At 33.4% G+C, this 23,910-nt stretch overlaps 2 protein-coding genes across 2 annotated transcripts in view; one reads left to right on the forward strand and one right to left on the reverse strand.

Moving 5' to 3' along the window:
* LOC132721227 (choline transporter-like protein 2) overlaps positions 1-14,897 on the reverse strand; it is a 37,787-nt gene extending 22,890 nt beyond the window's left edge. Inside the window, exons 1-8 of the mRNA XM_060705492.1 lie at positions 14,708-14,897; positions 9,553-9,601; positions 7,144-7,217; positions 6,099-6,177; positions 5,447-5,534; positions 3,658-3,813; positions 1,466-1,535; positions 296-431 (exon numbers count right to left, since the gene is read on the reverse strand). Coding sequence (XP_060561475.1) covers positions 296-431; positions 1,466-1,535; positions 3,658-3,813; positions 5,447-5,534; positions 6,099-6,177; positions 7,144-7,217; positions 9,553-9,601; positions 14,708-14,759 — 704 coding nt within the window. The 5' untranslated portion in view covers positions 14,760-14,897. The remainder of the gene's footprint in view (positions 1-295; positions 432-1,465; positions 1,536-3,657; positions 3,814-5,446; positions 5,535-6,098; positions 6,178-7,143; positions 7,218-9,552; positions 9,602-14,707) is intronic.
* Positions 14,898-17,072: 2,175 nt separating this feature from the next.
* On the forward strand, positions 17,073-22,669 carry LOC132721233 (nuclear hormone receptor FTZ-F1 beta-like). Its single transcript, XM_060705498.1, has 6 exons — positions 17,073-17,421; positions 17,682-18,893; positions 19,156-19,335; positions 19,768-20,135; positions 20,746-20,998; positions 21,612-22,669. The coding sequence occupies exons 2-6, from the start codon at positions 17,684-17,686 to the stop codon at positions 21,866-21,868; spliced, it is 2,268 nt and encodes a 755-aa protein (XP_060561481.1). The 5' UTR covers positions 17,073-17,421; positions 17,682-17,683; the 3' UTR covers positions 21,869-22,669.
* The last annotated feature ends 1,241 nt before the right edge of the window (positions 22,670-23,910 follow it).

A 23,910-nucleotide genomic window follows, 5' to 3' on the forward strand; every position in this document is an offset into this window, starting at 1 on the left:
AAAATGTGTTAGGTGTTGAAGTGGCCAATCAGAACCTAGTATTAATAAATCCTCCTCTTTTGCTGATAAGCCTGCTTCTGCAAAGGCCAATCAGAGCCGAGTATTGATAAACCTGCCTCTGTTGCTGGTAAGCCCACCTCTGGCTAGCCTCTGCATGTATGTTTATATTTCAATTATTGCCAAGTCTGTGATTGTGAGTGCATCTGTATAAATGCAATAAAGCTATATTAAGCCATCCAGTTTAGGTTCTGTTATATTGTATATATGCACTGACAACATTTATAGGTGTACTTACTGACTGGCTGTATTTAAAACATCTCCATTAATAGAAGTGCCATCAGCAGCCTCTAAACCTGTACCACCAGTTGTTGTCATCTGTGCTGCATAGTCTAACCCGTCAATAAACACAGACGGAATACAACGTCCAACAACTGAAATAGTCGAACAATTGCTTTAATATATGTCTAATTGTCAATTATCACCCCTAGAACCATCCAAAAAACTCATGATATAACCATCATTTCCACTTGTGTCTCAAGTTTTAAATATAAAACAATCTTTTATTTCCTATACATCTGAACTGTATTTGCTCAAATTTATGACAAATAAAAATATTGTAATTCATTTGTTGAATATTCATCAAGCAGCTCACTGACTGCAAAGCTGAACAACATTACTTCACACCAGAAGTGGCTTAGAGAATTGTTATTCAAAGTATACAAATGTGTACATTCAGGTGTGTGCAATATTTCAGACACTAGCCAGCACAGAAGGAGAACCATCAACCTTCCGTAAACTGTCTGAATATGTTTCTGGCATGAAAAGAGACCAAAACTCCTGGTGGGATTCAAACTCACATTAGTAAAGAGGGATGAGTTATTTAAAGTCTGCAGTCTTAACAACTTGGTCATCATGAAAGACTACATACTGTCAGTCAAGAATTAACATTATAAAACATAAACATACGCTCAGTTGTGGGAACATTATAAAACATAAACATACGGTCAGTTGTAGGAACAATTATAAAACATAAACATACGGTCAGTTGTGGGAACATTATAAAACATAAACATACCGTCAGTTGTGGGAACATTATAAAACATAAACATACGGTCAGTTGTGGGAACATTATGAAACATAAACATACGGTCAGTTGTGGGAACATTATGAAACATAAACATACGGTCAGTTGTGGGAACATTATAAAACATAAACATACGGTCAGTTGTGGGAACATTATAAAACATAAACATACGGTCAGTTGTGGGAACATTATAAAACATACATACGGTCAGTTGTGGGAACATTATAAAACATACATAGTCAGTTGTGGGAACATTATAAAACATAAACATACGGTCAGTTGTGGGAACATTATAAAACATAAACATACGGTCAGTTGTGGGAACATTATAAAACATAAACATACGGTCAGTTGTGGGAACATTATAAAACATAAACATACGGTCAGTTGTGGGAACAAAGTAGGCAGCACACAGGTCTGTATCTATTACTGTGTCCTTGACCTCTGTTCCCTGAAAAAACAAAAGTAAAACACATTATTTATCACATAAACCACTGCTCAAGAGTGTAATAAAGCTATTTATTAAAACCAATATTACACTACTGGTACAAATTTCATAGCTGTACATTAAATGACAAGAAAGTAGGTCAGTACATCAAAATATAAATCTGCTGATTTTTTTTCTCAGTCCAAAAAAAACTAATATAAAATACATGCAGAAGGAAGAATAATTTAAAACATGAATAATAATGAAGATTTACATTGTTCTCGATTTTGCAATTTTTTACACAAATATAAAACCTTTTCCAGTAACTTTATATCAACTAATCAAGTACCACCCAGACCATACAGCAGGTTGCACAGTATTTGGTCTGATACAAAGCCCTCTTGTCAAGCTGTTTGAAAAATTACTCAATATTTATCCTGAATTTTGAGAAACTTAGATCAAACTTAGCAAGAGATGTTGGACAGCGATGCTCGACTATTCAAAAAAGTTGTCACAAGGGTGTTTCATTGAGTATATTAATGCTTACCTATATGAATACATAAAATTGACCAAAACGGTACAAAGGCTTGTTATTAAAGTTTTATCATGTAAATCACTGCTTTATTATTATGAATGCATGAAATTGTCCCAAAAAAGGCACAAAATCTTCAGTAGTTTAATGGAGATACAAGCTTAACCAAGAATTTCTATGTAGAAAAAGGGGCATAAATATGCAAAAAAGCAATGTTATGGGACTTGTGCCAATCATGTAAGATAATCACAGACAATGCGTGTGTGAAGTTTCAATCCATTCCCTCCAGTAGTTATGGAGGTACCAGCTTACACACAAAAACTTAACCAAGAATTTCTAAGTCGAAAAAGGGGCATTATTATGCAAAAAAGCAAATCAGAGTTATGGGACTTCTGCCAATCTTGTTAGATAATCACAGAGAACAAGTGTGTGAAGTTTCAATAAAAATCCCTTCAGAAGTTATGGAGATACCAGCTTACACACATTAACCAAGAATTTCTTAGTAGAAAAAGAGGCATAATTACGCTAAAAAGCAAATCAGAGTTATGGGACTTGTGCAAATCATGTTAGATAATCACAGAAAACAAGTTTGTAAAGTTTCAATCCATTCCCTTTAGTAGTTATGGAGATACCAGCTTACAAGCAAAAACTTTACCAAAAATTTCTTAGTCGAAAAAGGGGCATAAATATGCAAAAAAGCAAACCAAATTTATGAAACTTGTGCCAATCTTGTTAGATAATCATGGAGAACAAGTGTGTGAAGTTTCAATCCATTCCCTTCAGTAGTTATGGAGATACCAGCTTACACGCAAAATCTTAACAAAGAATTTCTATGTCGAAAAAGGGGTATAAATATGCCAAAAAGCAAATCAGAGTTATGGGACTTAAGCCAATCTTGTTAGATAATCACAGAGAACAAGTGTGTGAAGTTCCTATCCTATCCCTTCAGTAGTTATGGAGATACCAGCTGACACGTAAAAACTTAACCAAGAATTTCTAAGTCGAAAAAGGGGCAAAAATATGCAAAAAAGCAAATCAGAGTTATGGGACTTGTGCCAATCATGTAAGATAATCACAGCCAACAAGTGTGTGAAGTTTCAATCCATTCCCTTCAGTAGTTATGGAGATACCAGCTGACACGTAAAAACTTAACCAAGAATTTCTAAGTCGAAAAAGGGGCAAAAATATGCAAAAAAGCAAATCAGAGTTATGGGACTTGTGCCAATCATGTAAGATAATCACAGCCAACAAGTGTGTGAAGTTTCAATCCATTCCCTTCAGTAGTTATGGAGATACCAGCTAACACACAAAAACTTAACCAATAATTTCTAAGTCGAAAAGGGGCATAATTATGCAAAAAAGCAAATCAGAGAAATGGGACTTGTACCAATCATGCTTGCATACCAGCTTGCATGTAAAAACTTAACCACATGGATGCCGATGCCGACAAATGGGTGACTGCATTAAATTGATTATTCTGTGAATAGTCAAGCTAAAAATTAAGCAGTCATTATTTGTGGCAGATAAGCTTTTGTCTAGCTTGGAAATAATTAAACAATGACTCAATTAACAAGATAACAAGTAAGATGAAAACAAATATATATAAATATTTACAGCATTAGCTCCACCACGGACAGTGCTCTCTTTGTCTGTTACACTATTTTTGCACAACATCTCTTCAAAGTCAGCGGGGACAGAACTTGATGCAGTATATTTTACTTGTAATTCTACATATACCCAATAACTAGACGGACAGCTTGCTACACATACCTGTGGGAATAAGAAACAAATCATCCTTTTATTTATTAAAAAGCCGAAAATGATAAAAAAAAATTCGGAAGTGAGACTGCAGAAATTAATTTATGTTTGGTGCTAAAGAAACATAGTGAATGAAAATCAATGAGTGAAATAATATATAAAATAAAAAGTGTAATTTATTTAGAAGTAATAGTTCTGGAAAAAAAATCAAGTTTGTGATTATGAAGCCTGTAATAGCTTGAAAAACGAGAGCTGTCACGCAAAGGGGGCAAAAGCCCCAAAAGAGGTTTCTTAAGCATTGCAGAAAGATATAATGAAAAGAAAAGAGAATGCAAGTAACTAATTGCTTAATATTGTTCTTGTGAAATGAAGTACTATTTATAGTAAACTTACCACCTTGGGACAAGGGTCTTGGATGCAACACATCATCTTGATGTGTTAGACATTAATGTTGAGATTAATTTCCCATTTCATAAAGTTTTAGATCATTAACTTGTGTGCAAAATTGCAGATCATTCCATTTTTCCCAGAAAAATTGTGAACAAGAGGGCCATGATGGCCCTGAGGTCGCTCACCTGTATATAGGCCTCCCCCCCTCCCCCTTGCAGGGCCAATTTTAACCCACGGGCTTTTATTTGAACAAACATGGTGGACACCCATAAGAAGATGTTTCATGCTAAACATCTAAGCTCTAGCTCATTGGGTTTTTTTCAAAGAAGATTTTTTAAGTTTTTACTATACACATATAGTTAAAATAATGACACCCCTGGGGCGGGGCCAGTTTTGACCCCAGGGCTTTTATTTGAACAAACTTTGTAGACACTTACTAGAAGATGTTTCATGCTTAATATCTAAACTCTATCTATTCAGGTTTTTTCACAGAAGAGTTTTAAGTTTTTGCAAAACCCATATAAGGAAAATCAATGACCCCCGGGGCGGGGCCAATTTTGACCCAAGGGCTTTTATTTGAACAAACTTGGTAGACACTCACTAGAAAATGTTCCATGCCAAATATCTAAGCTCTAGCTCTTAGAGTTTTTTAAAAGAAGATATTTAATGTTTTTTCTTTCGGTTGCCATGGCAACCAGAGTTCTGCATGGAATTAAATTCTTTGGACAATTTTTAAAGGTGACCACCAAAAGAACATTCCCGTGAAGTTTCGATGAAATTGGCTTAGTGGTTTATGAGGAAATGTCATTTAAAGTGAAAGTTTACGGGCGGACGCCGGACGGACGCCGGACGGACGCCGGACGGACGAAAAGCGATCACAAAAGCTCACCCTGTCACTTTGTGACAGGTGAGCTAAAAATTAGCAAAAATTGAAAAGTGTTGTAATGCATTTCACTCAAATCTTGTTAAGAATAGCACAGAAATAATTTCTGGGTATATTTTATATGATCTTTTGCATATCTTCATGTTTTAAGTGCCAAAGTTATTTTATTTATAAATTTCAAAATTTATGTTTTTACTAGGCTTTTGGACATCAGTGGAGTTCCTTTAATAGTAAATCAGCAAACAATTAGCAGCAAAATGTTAGGATAAGGAAGAGCAGCTCCTTAGGTCTGTACAGGTTGCAAAATAATGAGGCTAGTAAATACTGCTATAAGCTATCAGAAAATTGATATATGTAATGAGTTATACTTACAGAAGGTGTTGGACATCCTGTTGCTATTGCTGCAACGCCAACTTTAGTACATTGCAAAATATCAAAATATGCCAAGTAGGGTTTTGATCTGTAAAAGATTTTAAGAACTACATGTCATTAAGTTTTTAAAGTGGAATAGTAGCTCAATGGCTTAATGGGCTATTAAAGCATGAGTTTCTAGAATTTGGTTGAATCATAAACCTATTGTAAACTAGCTTGGCAAAAATCCAAGATGAACCCTTTCAAGTCAGGGTAATGTAATTTTGAACTCGGGTACAGAAGACTCTCATATACAAGTATAATAAATAAGATAGATAAACAAGAATGGTAAAATCAATGGATTTCTTTGTATTATTAATACAAGGACAGGTTTACAGGTATTATCAATATTGATGTTAAAATCAGGTGAACAAACAAAAGTATTGAACAGGATGTGGCCAATGCTATCAAAACATTAAATCAAATAGCATGATTTCAAATTTTCAATATATCATAGTTCACTACTGAATTCCTTATTTGAGGATTACATAACTCTTTATGTGTTGTTTTGTTAAATTTTTCTACTTTCAGTATCTAATAAATCAAAAGGTTGCTTGATTTTATACACAACAACTGTGTTAGAAAGGATTTTTAAAATTTAGTCAAAACTTACTTATAATCACCAACTCCACACATATTCCCCTCCGAATCTGTTGGGTACACCAATTTCTTTGGATCTCCATAGCCAAAGCCTTAAAAATAGTGGAACCAGTCAAAATTATAAGAAAATACCACATGTGTTAAAACCATTATTACCGGTATTAAAAATTAAGTTTTGATGTATTTTCTTAAATTCCTTCAAAACAAGGATATTAAGGCGATTCTACTTTTAATTATTTGACCAGTACAATGATTATATACATTTGTAAATCCTAAATATGAAGATTGAGTTAATAACCATTTAGAAATGTATTTTACCTGCACTAAATTTGTGGGACAGGGTTTTCAATATTCATAATAAGCTAAAAGTTAAGTGTTACATTTTTTCCAGTTCTTCATGATCATTGATTAAAATATTTAACAGATCATTATTTCCCAATTATGAAGAGTATTTTCTTCCATATTAGACAGGGTTTTCTACAGTTTACACCAGTGCATGGCAATTCTGTCTTACACCCCCCTATGTAAAACAAGTTATAGGCTTAAAATGACCTTATCCTTTCACGCCTTTCATGAATGAATTGCATGCTTAGGATGGCATCATGTAGTTGTTACCTAAATTCATATGCTGCTATTAGAACAGTAATAAACAAATGTGTCACAGCCCAGTGAGAACAATGTGCAGCCTTACTGGGACACGAACCCGGAACCCTCGGAATACCGTTCTGCGGCTCTACCGACTGAGCTAAATAGTGAACAGTTCTGAATCATGCTATATGTGTCTCTCAATTTCTTTCAGGAGAATATGTTTTTCTTTATAAAATGCAAGAAAAAGAATCAAACACAAGATAAAGTCACAGACATGAGAGGAGAATATCTAGCTCTCAGATAACAATTTGGCAGAGTTTCGTTACCAAGTTACCAACGTGAACAGTTACTCTTGAGCTAGATATTTTGGTCTGTTCTGGCAGCTGGTGTAAGATCCTTATAAGATACCTACCTACAGCAGAAACAATCAACTACCTGTCTAAGGTATAAAGGTGAAACAGGATACCTACCTACAGCAGAAACAATCACCATTCCTGTGACACATATCACAAATAACAAACAGCAAATGATGTCTGTACATGATCTGAAAAATATAGTCAACAATAAAATCATTAATCCAGTGTTAATATGTAAATACTTTTAAAGGATATTTTCATGGTTGCATTGATAAATGGTGTCAAAAGTAACGTGTTTGAAAAATATTTCCTAAATATTACCATTTTTGAGGCTCAGTACATGTGGGCCTTTAAGCTTTCCAAATCAGCAATGAAGCTTGTTCATAGATACTTTTGTTCATATACATGTATAATGAAAGACCTATCATAAGTTTAGTATTACAGATCATTCAGGCATACTTGGATATGCATTACATTATTCATTTATTCCTGCACACCTGAATTTTGTAGAGCTGTCATTGATGCAAAATTTTGTATTGATGTATTGAAAGTCAATTTTTAACGATACATCAATATATCAAATTAAATAGCTAGTAAAATGGAAACCATCTCAATATAATAATGGTATAAAATGCCATCATTATATAATGCATGAATCAGATATTGATAAGTAAGGGAAAGTAAGTCCCTTATAGGAGTAAAGTCATCATAAAAACATGATATGACCTTGACAACACTGGTGTGACTTCAAATCAAACAAACAAAACATTCAATTTCATCACCCTATAAAAGATTTCAGTAAAGGTTATTTAAAGGTAAAGACACTTATAATAGATCCACATATACTGTTAAAAATACCTATCAAATGTATCAACTTACAGTCTTATTGTCACCTGCCATAATGTAATTTAAGACGTTTATTGTAAATCATGTCACCATAGCAACCATATAAAATTCTTAGAAAACATAAAAGAATCATGGAATAAGTTTTCTCAATATTTTCTTTAAGTGCCAAGGGAGTAATGACCCATTTATAATCAGTATATTTTAAACATTTTGTTCTATTAAAAAACCCGGTAGGTAAATATCAAAACTAGCACTGTTGGGTGGGAAACAAATAATTTTTTATTAAAGTATTTTATATTATGTCTTTTTTAAAACCAATATTTGACATCTATATAGACATCCTTTTTTTTTTTATTCAACTCAAAGTTATCTTGCCATTGTCACTAGTATAGGGCCCGCTCAATTTTTATACTTTGCTGAAATATATTTAAAATCCCTTAAAACTTTGTGATGGTAGTGGTGGTAGTTTACCCTCTGGATCAAGGCAGTAAGCCACATTTAATTTACCACAGCACAGTTCAACCACCGCATCGTTCCTGAGCAGGCTGTCAAACAGTTTACCAGTACTAGTTGCCTTCACTTTCCCAAGGATCTGGTAACTTCTACACAACTAAGAGCAGAGGTACAGTGCAAATGACCATAGAAAGGATTTAATGATCAATCACAATGAAACAAAAGTGACCTGCACCATATGGGAATCGAACTGTGGTCACCTGATACACTGTCCAATGCTCTACCAATCAACCTCACTAGGCATTTTTTCCCTTAAAACTTGAATGAACTTTTCCAAATTTACAGCAGAGCATTTAAGAACTTTAGTTTGTTTTGATCGGGTTTTATGTCACACCGACACAGTATAGGTCATATTGCGACATTCCAGCTTTACTGGTGGAGGAAGACCTCAGGTGCCCTTCTGTGCATTATTTCAGGCAAGAACGGGCACCTGAGTAGAACAACGGACATTCCGTAAGCTAGCTGGATAGCTTCCTCACATGAAAGAATCCAAAGTCCCTGTCGGGATTCGATCCCCCAGCGGTGAGGGGCAGGTGGTTTGAAGTCAACAACCCAAACCACTTGGCAACGGACGTGCCCTTTAGGGCATTTAAGAACCTCAGTAGGTAAATGGTTTAACATTCCCCTATATCTTAATCAATATATATCAAAGAAATTTTGACTATATCCAAACTATGTAGGATGAAAAAGATAAACTATGTGGGTTGACAAAAAAAAACCCAGTGTTGTACACTGTAGTTTATCTTAAGTCTTATCAAATGCACAATTTATGCAAGTGGTTGTACATAATTATTTAATGAAATTGTGACATTTGCATGTTTGCAGGCATCAAATTTCATGTTATTAACATTTTACTGGCTACAATCTCCTTTTAAAATGAAAATGATTTTATTTTTCTAACTACACAGACGTTTACCAGGCTTTCCCATTGATCCCTTTCTTTGGATTCCTTAAGAAAATGGATCCCCATTCCAAATGGCAGAAATGTTTATCAGCAAAATACATGTATTGGCTTAGTAAAAGCTTTTCACGATTCTATTCATACCAGTGTACAAGTGTTATAGGTATGTTAACAATCTAGAATAAGCCGATTTTAAATATCACTTCTATTGTTCAACCAGTACGTAAGTTAGTATGTGTGTAAGTTTTAAAGTCAGACTTTACCTGTTTTTTATTGGTCCTTTAAAATTCTTCTTGTGTTCCTTTGGCTTTCCTGCAAAAATAAAGCAGAACTGTTTTACATACCTACAAAACATTAGTTACAAATTGACAAAACAAAATGGAAATATTTGGAAACAACAAACAATATTTCACTCATATAAGTAACAGACTGTGGAAACTGATCACCATTCCAATTTTCAAAATCACTGGAATCTCTTAAAAGTATGTAAATTATTCATATACATGTATATAAAAACTATTGTGTGTAAAAAGTCTTCAAGTTTTTTTTTTTATAAGTGGGGAGTCAAAATTGTCGCCACACGGGAAAATTTAAAAGATCTTAATTCATATATATCAACAGGAAGTTTTAAAAAAGGGGATTCCTGGAACTTTATTTTGTTTATTCAATTTATAACAAAAAAAGTACATTTCATTTTGTATGATGCATGAAATCACATGCAGAAATAATGAAACCCAATATGCCACTTAATTGTTATAAACAAGCTTTTGTTAACATTTTAAGAAAATATTAAAACTGTAATCCAACCCTTTCAACCAGATTCAAACAATTTGAAACTACTTAAATAATATCAAAAGGTAGTTTAAAATTTCAAATTTCAAAAAAAAGAACCACAAATATCCAAACATTAACCGCCTAAAATGTAATTTTATATCAACCATTATAGGCTATGTCTTATATCAATTGAGCTGTGTCATGACAAACCAACATAATGGGTTTGTCACCAGCATGGATTCAAACCAGCCTGCGCATCGTTGATCAGGGTCCATGCTGTTCGCTATCAGTTTTTCTACTTTTTATGAGTTTTTAAGGGGAAAAGCTGGACCTGATCAGACTGCGCGGGGTGCGCAGGTGGCTGGGTCCCCGCTGGGGCAAAACCCCCTAGTTTGGGTTTTTTCATGACGGGCTCAAATTAAAAACATTTAATTACATTTACAAATTTCCCGGTCTCCCATTTTTGTCTTTAATTAATATATAACATGTAAAATCACCCTTACATTTTATAAAAGAAATGTCCCCCAACATTTACCATATTTAATGTTCTTTTTCTCATACATACCACCCGAAATATCTTAAATGGACTTGCCATTCTTTCAATCATGACAAATCTATTCATTATTTTTAGGGAAAATTTCAAAATATGTACTGACTGAATAACAAACAGTGAAGACCATGATCAGACAGCTCACAGAACGTGCTAGCTGATCTTAGTCTGCACTGGTGACATGGGTAGAATCTATTGCCACCAGTTGGCTATATAAGGGTCTATTTCTTTCCATATATATATCAAAATTTCATAAATAACATTATTAAAGTTTTCATATTTTTACCACAGAGTCCCTGAATAAATAATGCTGTATAATTTGTTCATGCCTATTATAGAAATCCTGATGCACAATATTACAACCTTGGCAGATAAGACAAAAAGTTTGGTTATAATACTACTACAAAGGTGTCACAATTCTAGAGATCTTAATTTTTTTATTTTTCAGTGCTACTTTGGGAAGAATTGATTGCTGTTTGTGCTAATTAAAAGGTCATTGCATTTTTAAAAGAGGTTTATCTGCACAAATACCAAGCATCTATGATATTAGCTAACCCATCAGCACCTAGTGATCACCATGGCAATGCCATTTCCAACCCTTGGGGCATTAATTCAACAAATGACCACTAAATAATGATTTATGCTAAATATCAAAACTTTGGGTTCATGAACATTTGAAGAAGAAGAATTTAAATGTTTCGCAATATGCATGTACCTATTATTTAGGCATCATGAAGCGTTTGCCTTTTAGAATTAGCTCTTTTAAAGAAAAAAATCAAGGCTAATGGGTGACAAAAAAAGAATGTTCTCTGCAAGACTATATGAAATCAAATAAAAAATTGCTTTGGCAAAATAGGCTTATATTTGCACCTTACACAACACTGCAATGCATTAAGGGATCAGGTCAGTCAAAATTACTAATTGAAGATTTAGTGGTATTGCAAGTTTGGTAAAATAAGGGAAAGAAATGCAACTATGCAGACAATTTTGTCAATTTAAGGGTCCATAACTCTGTCATTTATGATGGGTATCAGTCTGCTTTTAAATAAAGTACCATGTTAGACTGTTGTTAAAACATCCGGGTGGACATGCAACCAAATTTGGATAAAGGGACAATTCTATTGTTATTTTCTTTTATTTAATCGAGGCCCTTCCTCTGTTGTGACCCAACAAAAAGTTCTGGCTGAAGTTAAACACTCAATTTTCATGCAAATTTTTTATCAAATTGTATACAAATAGTTCTCAAAATATGCTAATTTCAATTAAAATTGCAAATTCTTATGAAAAAAGTCATACTTATTACACTGAGATGACTATTAAAACTTAATATCAACAGTTTAACTTCCAGTTTAATACATTACTTTCTTATACATAACATTATCTTAAAAACTTTTATATTTAATTTCAGCAAAATGAAAAAATTTATTGTAGGATTATTGCACCGGAGGGCATTGTGCGTCATAAATATACAACAATAAATTAAATTCTATTATATCTTTAAATGGCTTAGCCTATATCACCAGGCTAATTTATAAATATTTGCTAGGATCAATTTCTAGTGCGGTATAAAAACAGCGCTTTTATTATACTTGTTCTACTTGTATATATTATAAATTCTCCTACTTTTGTTTAAGATCATCATTATCTTTTACTTTTTGCCCTTTTGTAAATTCTGAATTACGGTACATTTATAAATATATATATTGGTAAATCTAATCCTGCAGTACGTTCTTAATTATAAGTGCATGCACAAATAAAGGTCAAACTGACGAAGTATGAAGATTTAACACTTGTTAACCTCTATTAAATATTTATGAGTTTATTGATTTGTATACTGTTGGCTTTTAATAGATTTGCTTTCATAATTAAACAAGAAATATTCCCTACTTGCCCACCATCAACACAAGCTTCATTAAACATAAAATAAAAATTACCAATTAGTAAACACGTTTTGAATGGACTCAATCATAGATGTATCTATTATCAATAATGTACAGGAAGTTCATAATGCGGGAGCCCCGGTTCTTTCCAATTAGAGACTCTGAGGCGTTCCAGAACATCAATGGCTGCATAGATAATCAGTTAACATTTATAGTATGTAATGCAACACTAATCATTTGTAACCCAATCTCCTCCTACAGCATTAAATTAAAGCAGCAATTGCCTTTAGATTCATGGTAATTTTCATGAAAATTTTGAAAATGTATTTGAACTTAAATTATTGTTGTGAACACAAAAAGTATAATTTACACATTGCAAATGCCACTTATATACAATCCAGGTAAATTACCAAAAGAGGTCAAAGTATGCAAAAATAGTCCTAACAGCTTACTGCATTAATCACACAGTAGAAGACTATCAGTCGAACACAGTAGAAATATGGTGATAAATACTGTAAAATCAAATTTTAATTGCACATAACAAGTGGATCATTACTGGAACCTTTTTACTTTTCTCAAGATCTTGGAACACTTTTCTCAAGTTTGTTTTTCTTGAAATATTTAAGCTCATCTGCAGGCATGCAGCTTTGAAGGGAAAAATGGTTCCACAATATTTAAAATTTAAATGGAACTATAATATTAATATACATTTTATAAATTCAGTGTTATAACAGGTATATAAATGTTAAATTAACTATTGAGATTAATGTTAATATTCTCTCTGTTATAGAAAATAATGCTTTGATGTTCTTAAGCACAGTTTCTTGCATAGTGGTATTCATTTTTACAATATCAAATATAGGATGTTTTTTCAATAAGTTTATTAACTACCATTCTTATGTCTGTGACTTTTTAAGGTATTCATCTGGAAAAATTGACATTCATCATTTCAGTGTTTATTTGATGAAGTGAGGCTTATACACCAGTTGGTTTAAACATATTTATTTAAGCTTGATTGCAAAACAAGTTCTTACAACTTATATAAATCATTTTTGAGTCTACTTCCTGGAACCAATCAGTACCTGAGGGTCATATGAAGAAAAATGGTAGTGACCCGATTAGGGCTCAAACCCATGATCCCTGGGTTGAGAGGCAGACACCCTAACCACTAGGCCACTATACCAGTTAACTGTATGCTGGTATCCCAACCTAGAGGTTTGAAATGACCCAAGATTTTATTCTCCATCCATGCATTGCTAGGTTACAATGCAGTGGTTATGTGGAAATATAGAGGGGGTTAAGACATTAAACTCCCAGTGTGACTTATATATAAGTTAGCTGAGATTTTACAATCTTACTATTAGGGCCCCAAACCAGGAGTTTGTTCATCAAATAGTCCAGTTATTACCCTCTGGTAGGGGTACCAGGGTTACAACTGACTCAAATTTCACATTTCTAAATGATTTTTTTTAAAGCATGTTTTTCTAAATGATCTTTGATTTTAGAAAAAAAACCTGTTTCAAGATACTTCCTGGATGTAGTAACTCAATATCAGATAACACAAGTGTGGGAATACGGATGTTAAAATAGAATCTCATCACAGGTCATGACCTCTTTAATACAATCTGATACCCTACCATACCTTAGTCCAAAACATTACATGTATCTGCTTTTTCTTGTTTATGTAAGGCTTGCCAAATAAAATTATAGCAAGCCGATACGTCTTATCTAAAGGTTGTCAGTTTGAAACATGATAAATATTTTTTACTTTCATTATCCCAAATTGTGTGATCTTGGGTTGCGGCAGGAAGCAGCCATCTGACATGACTTAATGTGCATTCCAAGAAAGTGGTTTCAAAGAATTGAAAAACAAGCCCAAATTATTTGATGTCTTCAAGAGATATTAAGATAATTTTTATCAAGATATTACTTTAAACAATACAAACTCTCGGCTTTTATTAATTTAAGTTGGATTTAAATTCTAGTACAAATATAATTATAGTTGGATTAATGAAATTATTATGTATCTTAAAAGCTCAATGAGTCAAAGACAATAACGTGTATTTATAAGTGTGTAATTTTATATCTCGGTGTGTCATTTTATAAATATAGGAATCGATGTCTAAAACTGTGACATCAATTAAATATTACGTACACCTGTCTACAGGTAATCAGCTAATGTTTACACAAGGAAAATTAAAAAGTTCTTTATACCGTATTTCTCTCCGGTATTTTCATCATCATCAACTTGATTCCCACCACACATCCTTAAATTTTGTGTGTCAGTTATTTAATCCGAAATTTAGTCCCTGTTTAACACGTTAATGGGAGTTAAAAATAGCGAAATCGTGTAATTCCTTCCTTGATTCTAAAGGAACTATCAACATACATGTATTGATTCTCTTGTCCAATCAAATTTCACGACTACGGTCACATGATCTTAAGCGAGCGTCCAGTCACCATTGGTTACCAGGTAACACTTCTATGGAACGCCGAAGTCACACAAAATCAGTAACGCCGAAGTTAAAAATAAATGCACGCATAGGTTGCATTATTATAATTAGCCTAGATCGTCTTATTTCATTATTTAAAAGCATCAACATGATTATAATTGAGATGTCGTGCAATGTGCATTTGATTCGTTTTGCTGTTGTTATTTTTTTGTTGTGGTTAGTTAGTATTTGTTTTTTATGACACAAGCCTGTCGCGGAACTGCCGCAGGAATTCAAAGACTTAATGAAAATTAAATTTTAATGCTTAGTACGTAGAAACAGGAAGCTCGACAGCATAGAAAGGTGTGTTTTTAAATCTTAACACTTTGCTTTGAAGACTGAATGAATAATGGTAGTTCAAAATGGAAATGGGCTTTCTTTCAAGTTTATACATTGTATGTATATGCCTCGTAGCAACTTTTTCTGAGGTACATTAACAAAATAACACCGACGATAAATAAAATTATATTTTGATGAAATATTTTTCAACCATTTTTTCCCACAGCTTAGCATTATTCTAATTTATAATACTTAAGTGGCTATACATGGAGTTTATTACATTAAGCACATTCACCATAATTAACACGTGCCAAATATTGCTTATATATTTCAATTTTAAATTTATATATTTTTTTGTTGTTTTTCTTTTTTTTTTCTTTATCTTCATTTCTTCTACATACGTCTTGTTTTATTTCGTTATGGTTTAAAAACAGAGACAAAGATAACATTATCTATGTCTCTGTTTAAAAATGAATACCAGAAAGTGTCATTTATTTTTCATAAAATCGCTTTAACTATAAATTGAACAACAATATTTTTTTCAAAAAAGGCACAGCTAAGGGTGCTGGCTCCTATCAAGACGATACATGTACTTTGAAATAGTATTTGGATAGTAATGAAAAACTATACTGTCTAAATCAAACACTTGTTATTTTAACTTTTCATCTACCAATACCATATTGCCTAACTATCTACATATAAAAAAGCGACGAGCAAATAAACTTAATATCTTACACACAGCGCTTGTTATAATTACTTACATTGCAATGAAAGTTTAATAATATTTTATTGTATCAATATACACACAATATACAATTTCATAATTTTACAGACATAATCAAGTGTACATACAAAAGGGTTGGGCCAAAAGTTCTAACAACATTACCGTGGGTCCTTGAATGAATGTCAAAATGTCTTGCACTTTTCAACATGTTGGGAGTTAAAAATGAATGACACACCTAGAAATATAATACAGTGCTATATATATGGTTAAAATGATAACGAACATTTCATACTATCCGGCGACAAACACTAACCCCTTACCATTTTTTATGAGTTATTGTTACTGAGATCTAATTTACAAATTTATAGTCGTGAATTGTTCCAAAATAATACGGCATGAAACAAAATTAAAACAATACAATTAAAGCATCTAAATACACGTTCATTTTTTATAAATTGGACGGCGACAATCACGAACCTGTCATTTTCGTAACTTTAGGTGAATATTATGAAACAATTATTCATGATCAAATGGCGAGTTATTGTGTGTTATTTAAGTTAACATCTATCTTCTTAAACCAGCATAGATTTACAGGCAAATAACCTGCAATAATGAGGAGTAATATACGGTGGCGACAAGTAAAAACTAAGGGTGTAAATTCTAACTGAGAACGGCCGTATATCGGACAACAAAAAAATGGTAATTCTTTCGTTTCTATATAGAATGACTTAGAATGAGGCCCATCGATAAGAAAACGTTCTTTCATGAAACAAACGACGCTATTTAAACAAGATGAATATTTTGCTTCACGTAGAACACGTGCAAAGCATAATGAAAAATTATGGCTTAACGTTAGCATCAATTGTTATATTTCTTCTGCTTCAACTGTTAATTCTAAATACTCTTTTGAAAAAATATTTTACAGGAATACATAACTGGGTATGCTAGAAATATTAAACTTTACTTTTCTTTTTTGATTGGAGGAGGGATGACTCATGCTCATAAACTTATTTTTTATGAACTAGGTTTGCCTAGAAATTAAATAAACGAGTATACCCGAACCAGCAATCGGTTAAGTCCGTTTTCAACGATTAGCTGCCCGAATTTAGCCGATCATAAGACGGAACAATGCACTGCGCATTCCGTCGGCTATTTACGTAAATTCCCACTCCATTTCTAAGCTTCTATTCAGTGGACGCCATTTTTTGTTTAATCTGTACTGCGTAGATTTATAATTACCCCTTTGTTAGGCGTATCTACCGTTATCTGCTTACATAACCGAGGCCTACCGGCTTACAGTGTCGAGGTCGAAGCGAAACAGTGAAGGACGGTGTGAGATCAAGGTCATGGCCGGAGGACAATGTAAACAGTGTGAGAGCATTTTTCAAAACAACAGAAACCTGTACGACGTTATTTGCTGTTTAATAACTTCAGTAAGTATGGCAATTAGTCTGTATGATTGAATTAATAATGTCCACCCTTTTTAGATCGTTAGAGCGTAATTTCATGAAGGTTTAGTAATCTTTTTTCAGTTTAGGAAAGTGATGGAACCTGACGTTTTACTGGTTTTCTGCACCTATAAATGAGAATGTAAAGCTACGTACTCAAAACAAATGTTCAGGCCATAAGGGGTTTTAACTGAAATATTACATAAATTAAATAAGTTCATTTAATGTGCCTTTTTTATTTTCAGAGATGTCGAACTCGGGTGATATAGGGATATCACCTGTACTCCTTCAAGCTATAAGCCAGTCGCTGAGTTCACCAAGTCATAAACCACATACAGCAGTCAGTACGAAAATGGAAGGTTCCAACCTGACACCAGTTGAAAGTGGGGCAGCTGATCAGAACCTTGCTGAACAACTAATGAAAGACCAGCAGGGAAGCTTGAACATGATTAACACAACAGAAGACATGAACTTACCACTTCAGAATGATTCGTTATCAATAAAAACAATGTTGAAGATAAAAATGGCAGCAAATGCCCTAACTAAAACTGCGTTACAGCAGCAGTCATTTGGTACAGAAAGTGGAGTTCTGAAAACTGAGGGAAAGGAGATTGCCCGAAGTTCTGCTTCGGACATAGCAATGGCAAACATGTTGACTGCTCTTGCTACCCAGAATAGTAAAACATTTGTTGCCACCACTACTGACACAGGTTCGAGTCTGTTGGGGCAAAATGGGGGCTCAACACAGAGTTCATCTAGTTCATTAAAAGAGCCTGAATTCAGGACTGTTCAAGTGGGAAATAAAAAATTGTTAATAAGAACTAAAGATGACATATCAGGACCTGAGTTTAATCAACAAAACACATTTTCATCTGAAAACAATAATGAGGGCACAAGTGCAAATGAAGCAGTTTATACCATAATCAAACCAGAACCTGGCATAGACACTGTGAGATTAGAGTCAAGTGAACCAAATGTGTTAGTATCGAGCTCAAATTTGAATTCAAATATGATGTTAGGTCAGGTTAAAGACACAATAGTTTCGGGCAAGTCTAATGCAGACAATAGTTTAATACTCTCTGATACACAATCAACATCTGGAGTAACAAGTGGTGAAGCTGGGGCTGGTACCCAACTTGTGTTCTCATTCAACCCAAGTGCTTCGGGTACTTCAGAAGTTTTACCAGATACACAACTGAAGGTGATTGAGCACGAAGGGAAACGTTACATTTTACAAACACATTCTTACGACTCGTCACAGGTCACTGATGCTCAGGCAGAGGATTCACAGTCATACACTGTACAAATTGGAACTGATGAGGGTGTAACATTCACAAGTGTTGCCGAGCAGGAAGTGGTCACTGTTGGTCAGCAGCAGGAAGAGGCTGGAAATGTTTCTGGATTCAAGAGTCCACTGTCTGGAAGTCCTTGTCCTATTTGTGGGGATAATGTCTCAGGTTCGGTAAAAATAATGGCCATTCCTGTATAGATCTTCCCAGCTGCCTGAATTTTAATGTTTCAGCTGCTTTATGTCCTCGAAATGTCTAAATTTGAAATTTCTAATGAATAAATGCTGAGCATGTTTCTTTTTATCTTTTGCATATATTTCTAAGTTATTTCTCACAGTTGATCTATAGATGTAAGAATTTCGAATTTTATGTTTTTATGTCCTTGTTACAGTTCCTTTAATTGTGACTAAAAACCCATCTCTTGTTTCAGGTTTCCATTACGGTATTTATACATGTGAGAGCTGCAAGGGATTTTTCAAACGCACAGTTCAGAATAAAAAGTCCTTTGTTTGCCCAAGGAATGGAGAATGTGAAATAGTGTTAGAGAATAGAAAAAAGTGTCCAGCATGTAGATTTGCTAAGTGTCTGGTGATGGGAATGAAACTAGAAGGTAAAGATATGTTTGAATTCTTATGAAGAATACCTTGTTCTATATATCATTGATATGGTTCAGTGGTTTATTGACCTTGATTTTTCCCCCCAGTTTTTCCAAGTACACACGCCAAGTCACACTTATTTGAAACTTTTTGTCAATAGTCAGTACATGTATTATTTATAATTTTTTGGTAAATTTATGTGCGATTCACTATTCTTTTCCTATTGACAGGTCCTAAGTATTAAAGAATGTGAATGAATGAAAAAAATAATGAATGAATCAATGTTCAAATGATTTAGCATAATTTCTATTGGTTGTTTACAGATATATTGGATAATGAATGAATGTAGTTTCTTTACTGAATTTAATGAATAGGTTGAATAAAATTATATTTTGCAAGCTTCTAAATTTATTAATGAACCTACACAAATGTAAAATATTTTCCAGCAATCCGGCAGGATAGAACAAGAGGTGGCAGGAGTAGTTACGGAGGTAGTTCCCCATTTGAGGAGAAGAAAAGACGACCAATCAAAATGGTTCCTCGAAGAACAAGTTATCAGAATGAAAGTGCCCTGGCTTCAGTGTTAAATGCTGGAAGTGCACACTCAGAAAAGCCTTATGTTCCACAAATATTAACAGACATAATGAACTTGGAATCTTTGCTGTGTGATGATGACATTCCATCGAGCATTTCAGCGGAAGATTTCTCGATATCAAATCCAAATGTGTTCCTCACCTTACTGCAATTGTGTGAATTGAAATTATACAAGATTGTGAGATGGGCTCGTAATTTACCGTACTTTGCAAACATTTCGGTAAGTAGTTGGATTTATTCATGATTATGAATTCATGACGGATTCCGAACATATTTAACATATTCAATATTTCTGGTTTAGAATTCCTTAAGAAAGCCCAACATGTCAAAATTGAAAATGTTGCAGGCTCGGTTTGATTGAGCCTGTTCGTGTAAATGTCATGTCTACTATGTTAAGCATTACTAATTGCAGTATTCTGCATTTACAAAACAATAAATTGAATAGTGCTCGCCAGATTTGTTTAAATAATGAGTAAAGGGCTTACACTTGAGACATTGGCTGCTGCAATTAGAGACTTAAAAAGTGATATATGTTGACATATATATTGGTTGACTGTAGTCGTTATCACAATGATATACTGTATGAGGCGGACCTCGTAATTTACCGTACTTTGCAAACATTTCGGTAAGTAGTTGGATTTATTCATGATTATGACATGTGTTTTTCTGTGATTGATGGTCAGTAATCTGATAAGGGAGATTTTTCCTAAACCAATATCTATAGTCTTGAAGATTTTCTGTCAGTGAAAAGTCTTCATAAGCAAAGAAAACTGCTATATACGATTTTCTTTAAATATGTTACCAAATAAAATGATATTTTATATTTCCAGACAGATGATCAGATATTGTTGCTGCAGAACTGTTGGTGTGAGTTACTTGCCCTTACATTGTGCTGGAAATCTCTACATCTGACAAATGAAATCATCTTCTTTCATGGCCAGGCAATAGATCTGGAGAAAGCATGTTCATTAGACCTTGGCGAAATGTTCAATAAGATGTCGGCTGTCGTTGAACAGTTCAGACGTTTGAAAGTTGACCAGTACGAGTGTGTAGCATTAAAAGTCATTATTCTCATTTGTCCAGGTAATGTAATGGTTATATATAATTCGCTTTTAAGGGTATTGACATTGTAAATCAGTAAACCTCTAAATTTAAACAAATTTAAATGAAAATTTAAAAACTGTTTAAAAAAAGTAAAGATGTTGTTAACTTAATAAAAAGATGAATTTAGTTTATACAGAATTTATTTAAGTTTGTGTAGGAAGCAATTATAAACTTACTCTCTAATTAGATCCTGGAACCATCCAGTACTGAGCAATGAGTAAAAAGTTTCTTGCACAAGGAAGCTACAGCTTGAGCCACTTCCAATTTTCTTGAGCCAATTTAGTTATTTTGTAGCCAATTTGCTCATTGATTCCTGGCAGTGAGAGCTCTGCAGTGTCTTTGACAGGGTTTCAGCCCACGCGCGACTAGCGATCCTTAATTGGATTACTAATCTGACATGTTAATTTCTTGAACATGTCTTCTAAATAAATGAAAATTAAATTGATTTATGCTGGCAAAATAAGAAGAAATTAGAATAAAAAAGTACTAGTATTTGAAAATATGTTGTCTGACTAGCATTCTAGAATTCTGTTTTCTGTAATTAAGAATTTCTGCGTTAAATATAACATTAAGACAAATGTAAATTTTTCAGATATAAAAGGATTGAATGATGCAGACAGGCTGTCTGAGCAGCAACAGCGTGTTAGCATGGCCCTTGAAACATACACATGTAGTCATTACAGACAAAGTCCCAATAAATACGGTGAGATTCTACTCCGCCTCCCAGAATTGTCCCGCATCAGCTGTATGCTTAAAGAACATCTCATGAAGTGGATGCCTGCCAATACAACATCATGTGGATTGTTGTATGAACTCCTTAAAGGCGAAAATATGAAAGATTTAGTGTGACAGTAACTAAATTATGTGAATAGGAGTGCATAGAACTCTTAGTCTTACAAACAACCATGCATGATGTAATAAAGATGCCAGTCATTACCGGCTAAAAGTGGCTTAATTCTAGGTCACATGATGAAGTTACATGTATGTACTGGCTGGGTGGGGTTTGGGGGTGATTGTAACTTGAACAAGAAAGTACTGCAATATTGGTGTGAGTCAAATCAAGGTAACAATACAGGCATTACAGGAAATATATATTTCATTATTAGCTTGTCTGTTTCCAGGAAAAAGTTGAGCTATTATGATAGCTACATTGTCGTTGTTATTGCCATCGTGCTAAAACTTTTAATAAATGCCCATTAATCAAACATTTTTAAAGTTGTCAGTTTGAAACTTGCAATACTTGCATATCATGAAAAGGTGCAGTTGTTAGAGAACTTAGACATAATTCTGGAAGCTTTATTTTTTGTAGTTATTCCCCCTTTAAACTTGGAATTTTTGTTAAAATTGGTTATTGATATTCGTCGCTTTTAACAGGCAAGGGTTAAAACCACATGCAGTGCTTCTGTTTAACCTTTAATGTGGAGACATTGCCTGTATGAAGTGACTGTTAACTTGGTAGAAACAATTTATAATTACATGGTTTATACAGCTAGTTAGTGTTTTCTGTAAGTCACCAATATGATTTGTTCAGGACCTATAAATTAGAGAACTTTCTGTCTATACTGTAGTGAGGAAGTTATACGTTATAATGAAGTAGAAATATAAGTCTCAGTTTTTCTCTTCTGTTGGAAAGATCCCATTACATAAACATACACAATTGTCAATTGTGACTCAGTTGTGATTGTGCTATCATACCTTTCTTAAAATATTTATTTTACAGTTAGTGACTTATATCATGAACAGTGATTAGTTCCATAAAAACTTATTTATTTATTTTACGTTAATAGATCTTATCTAGAACTCGGCAGGGTTATTTCCCAGCTAATCTGTTGGTCCTAACAAACTTAACAATATAGCTTCACGGTGCACTACCAGTACCAGTCACAAAAGATTAACTAACCTGTTGCGCTTGTTCTGTAAAGGTTTGTTTGTACCTACGAATTAGCTGGGAAAAACCCAAATATTCATAATTCCAGAGTTAGTCTATTTGGAAAAAATAGTTTTGTATAAGCTTCATAAACAGAGCAAATAAACCAATAATTCTGTATAGATGGCCTTAACTGTTTTATACATTCCTTCTAGTACTATATTTTGTATGCAATGTTCATAGTTAACATGAAAGTGGACTGGTATTTCAAATAAAATCAATAGAAATGTGTCAAATGGATGTTCTTGTAAAATATTTCTTGAAAAAATTAATGTTGATAGGAGTTCGAAGTGTATGAACATTTATGTGATGGATAGAATTTTATGTTTGTTTTAGAACAATTTATTATCTGGTATATATAGATATGTCATAGAAGATCATGTTACACTTACTAACAACATTAATGTATAATTATTTATAAATTCTGAATATGGTTCCCCTTGACAACAGAGCAATGTCTTATTTTATTGCTATGGTTTTGGGGACCTAACAAGAATATAGCTTGCTGTTTGTACCTTAAATTGTTTTCTGTGGGAACTTTAGAAAAGAAAACTATATGCTTGTTCCGAAGGTCTTAAAGCAGCATGCCTCCAGATATCTGCCAATTTTCATGAAAATTTTGAAGATGTTTTAAAAAGTAAAATGACAATATTTTATACTTTGTAAACAACATTGATAATTATTGTAAACAGCAATTTTATAACTAATGTTAATTACCAAAAATAGGTCAAAATATGCAAAAATAGCCATTACTGCATTAGAAACGCGATAGATACTGCATAATCGGTCATTAATCATACATACCATGTAAATTTTTACTTAAGTTTTTGATTTTTTCACTTTTCTTAAACTTTTAGTACATGATTCTCAAATTTGATTTTTTTGAAATACATTGTGTATTTTGGCTTATTTGGGGGCATGCAGCTTTTAAGGTTGCTTAGTTAGTCACTATTTTGAATTTGTT

Source organism: Ruditapes philippinarum, unplaced genomic scaffold, assembly GCF_026571515.1.
Source record: "Ruditapes philippinarum isolate M1 unplaced genomic scaffold, ASM2657151v2 ctg3886_1_1_1_1, whole genome shotgun sequence".
Taxonomy (NCBI): Eukaryota; Metazoa; Mollusca; class Bivalvia; order Venerida; family Veneridae; genus Ruditapes; species Ruditapes philippinarum.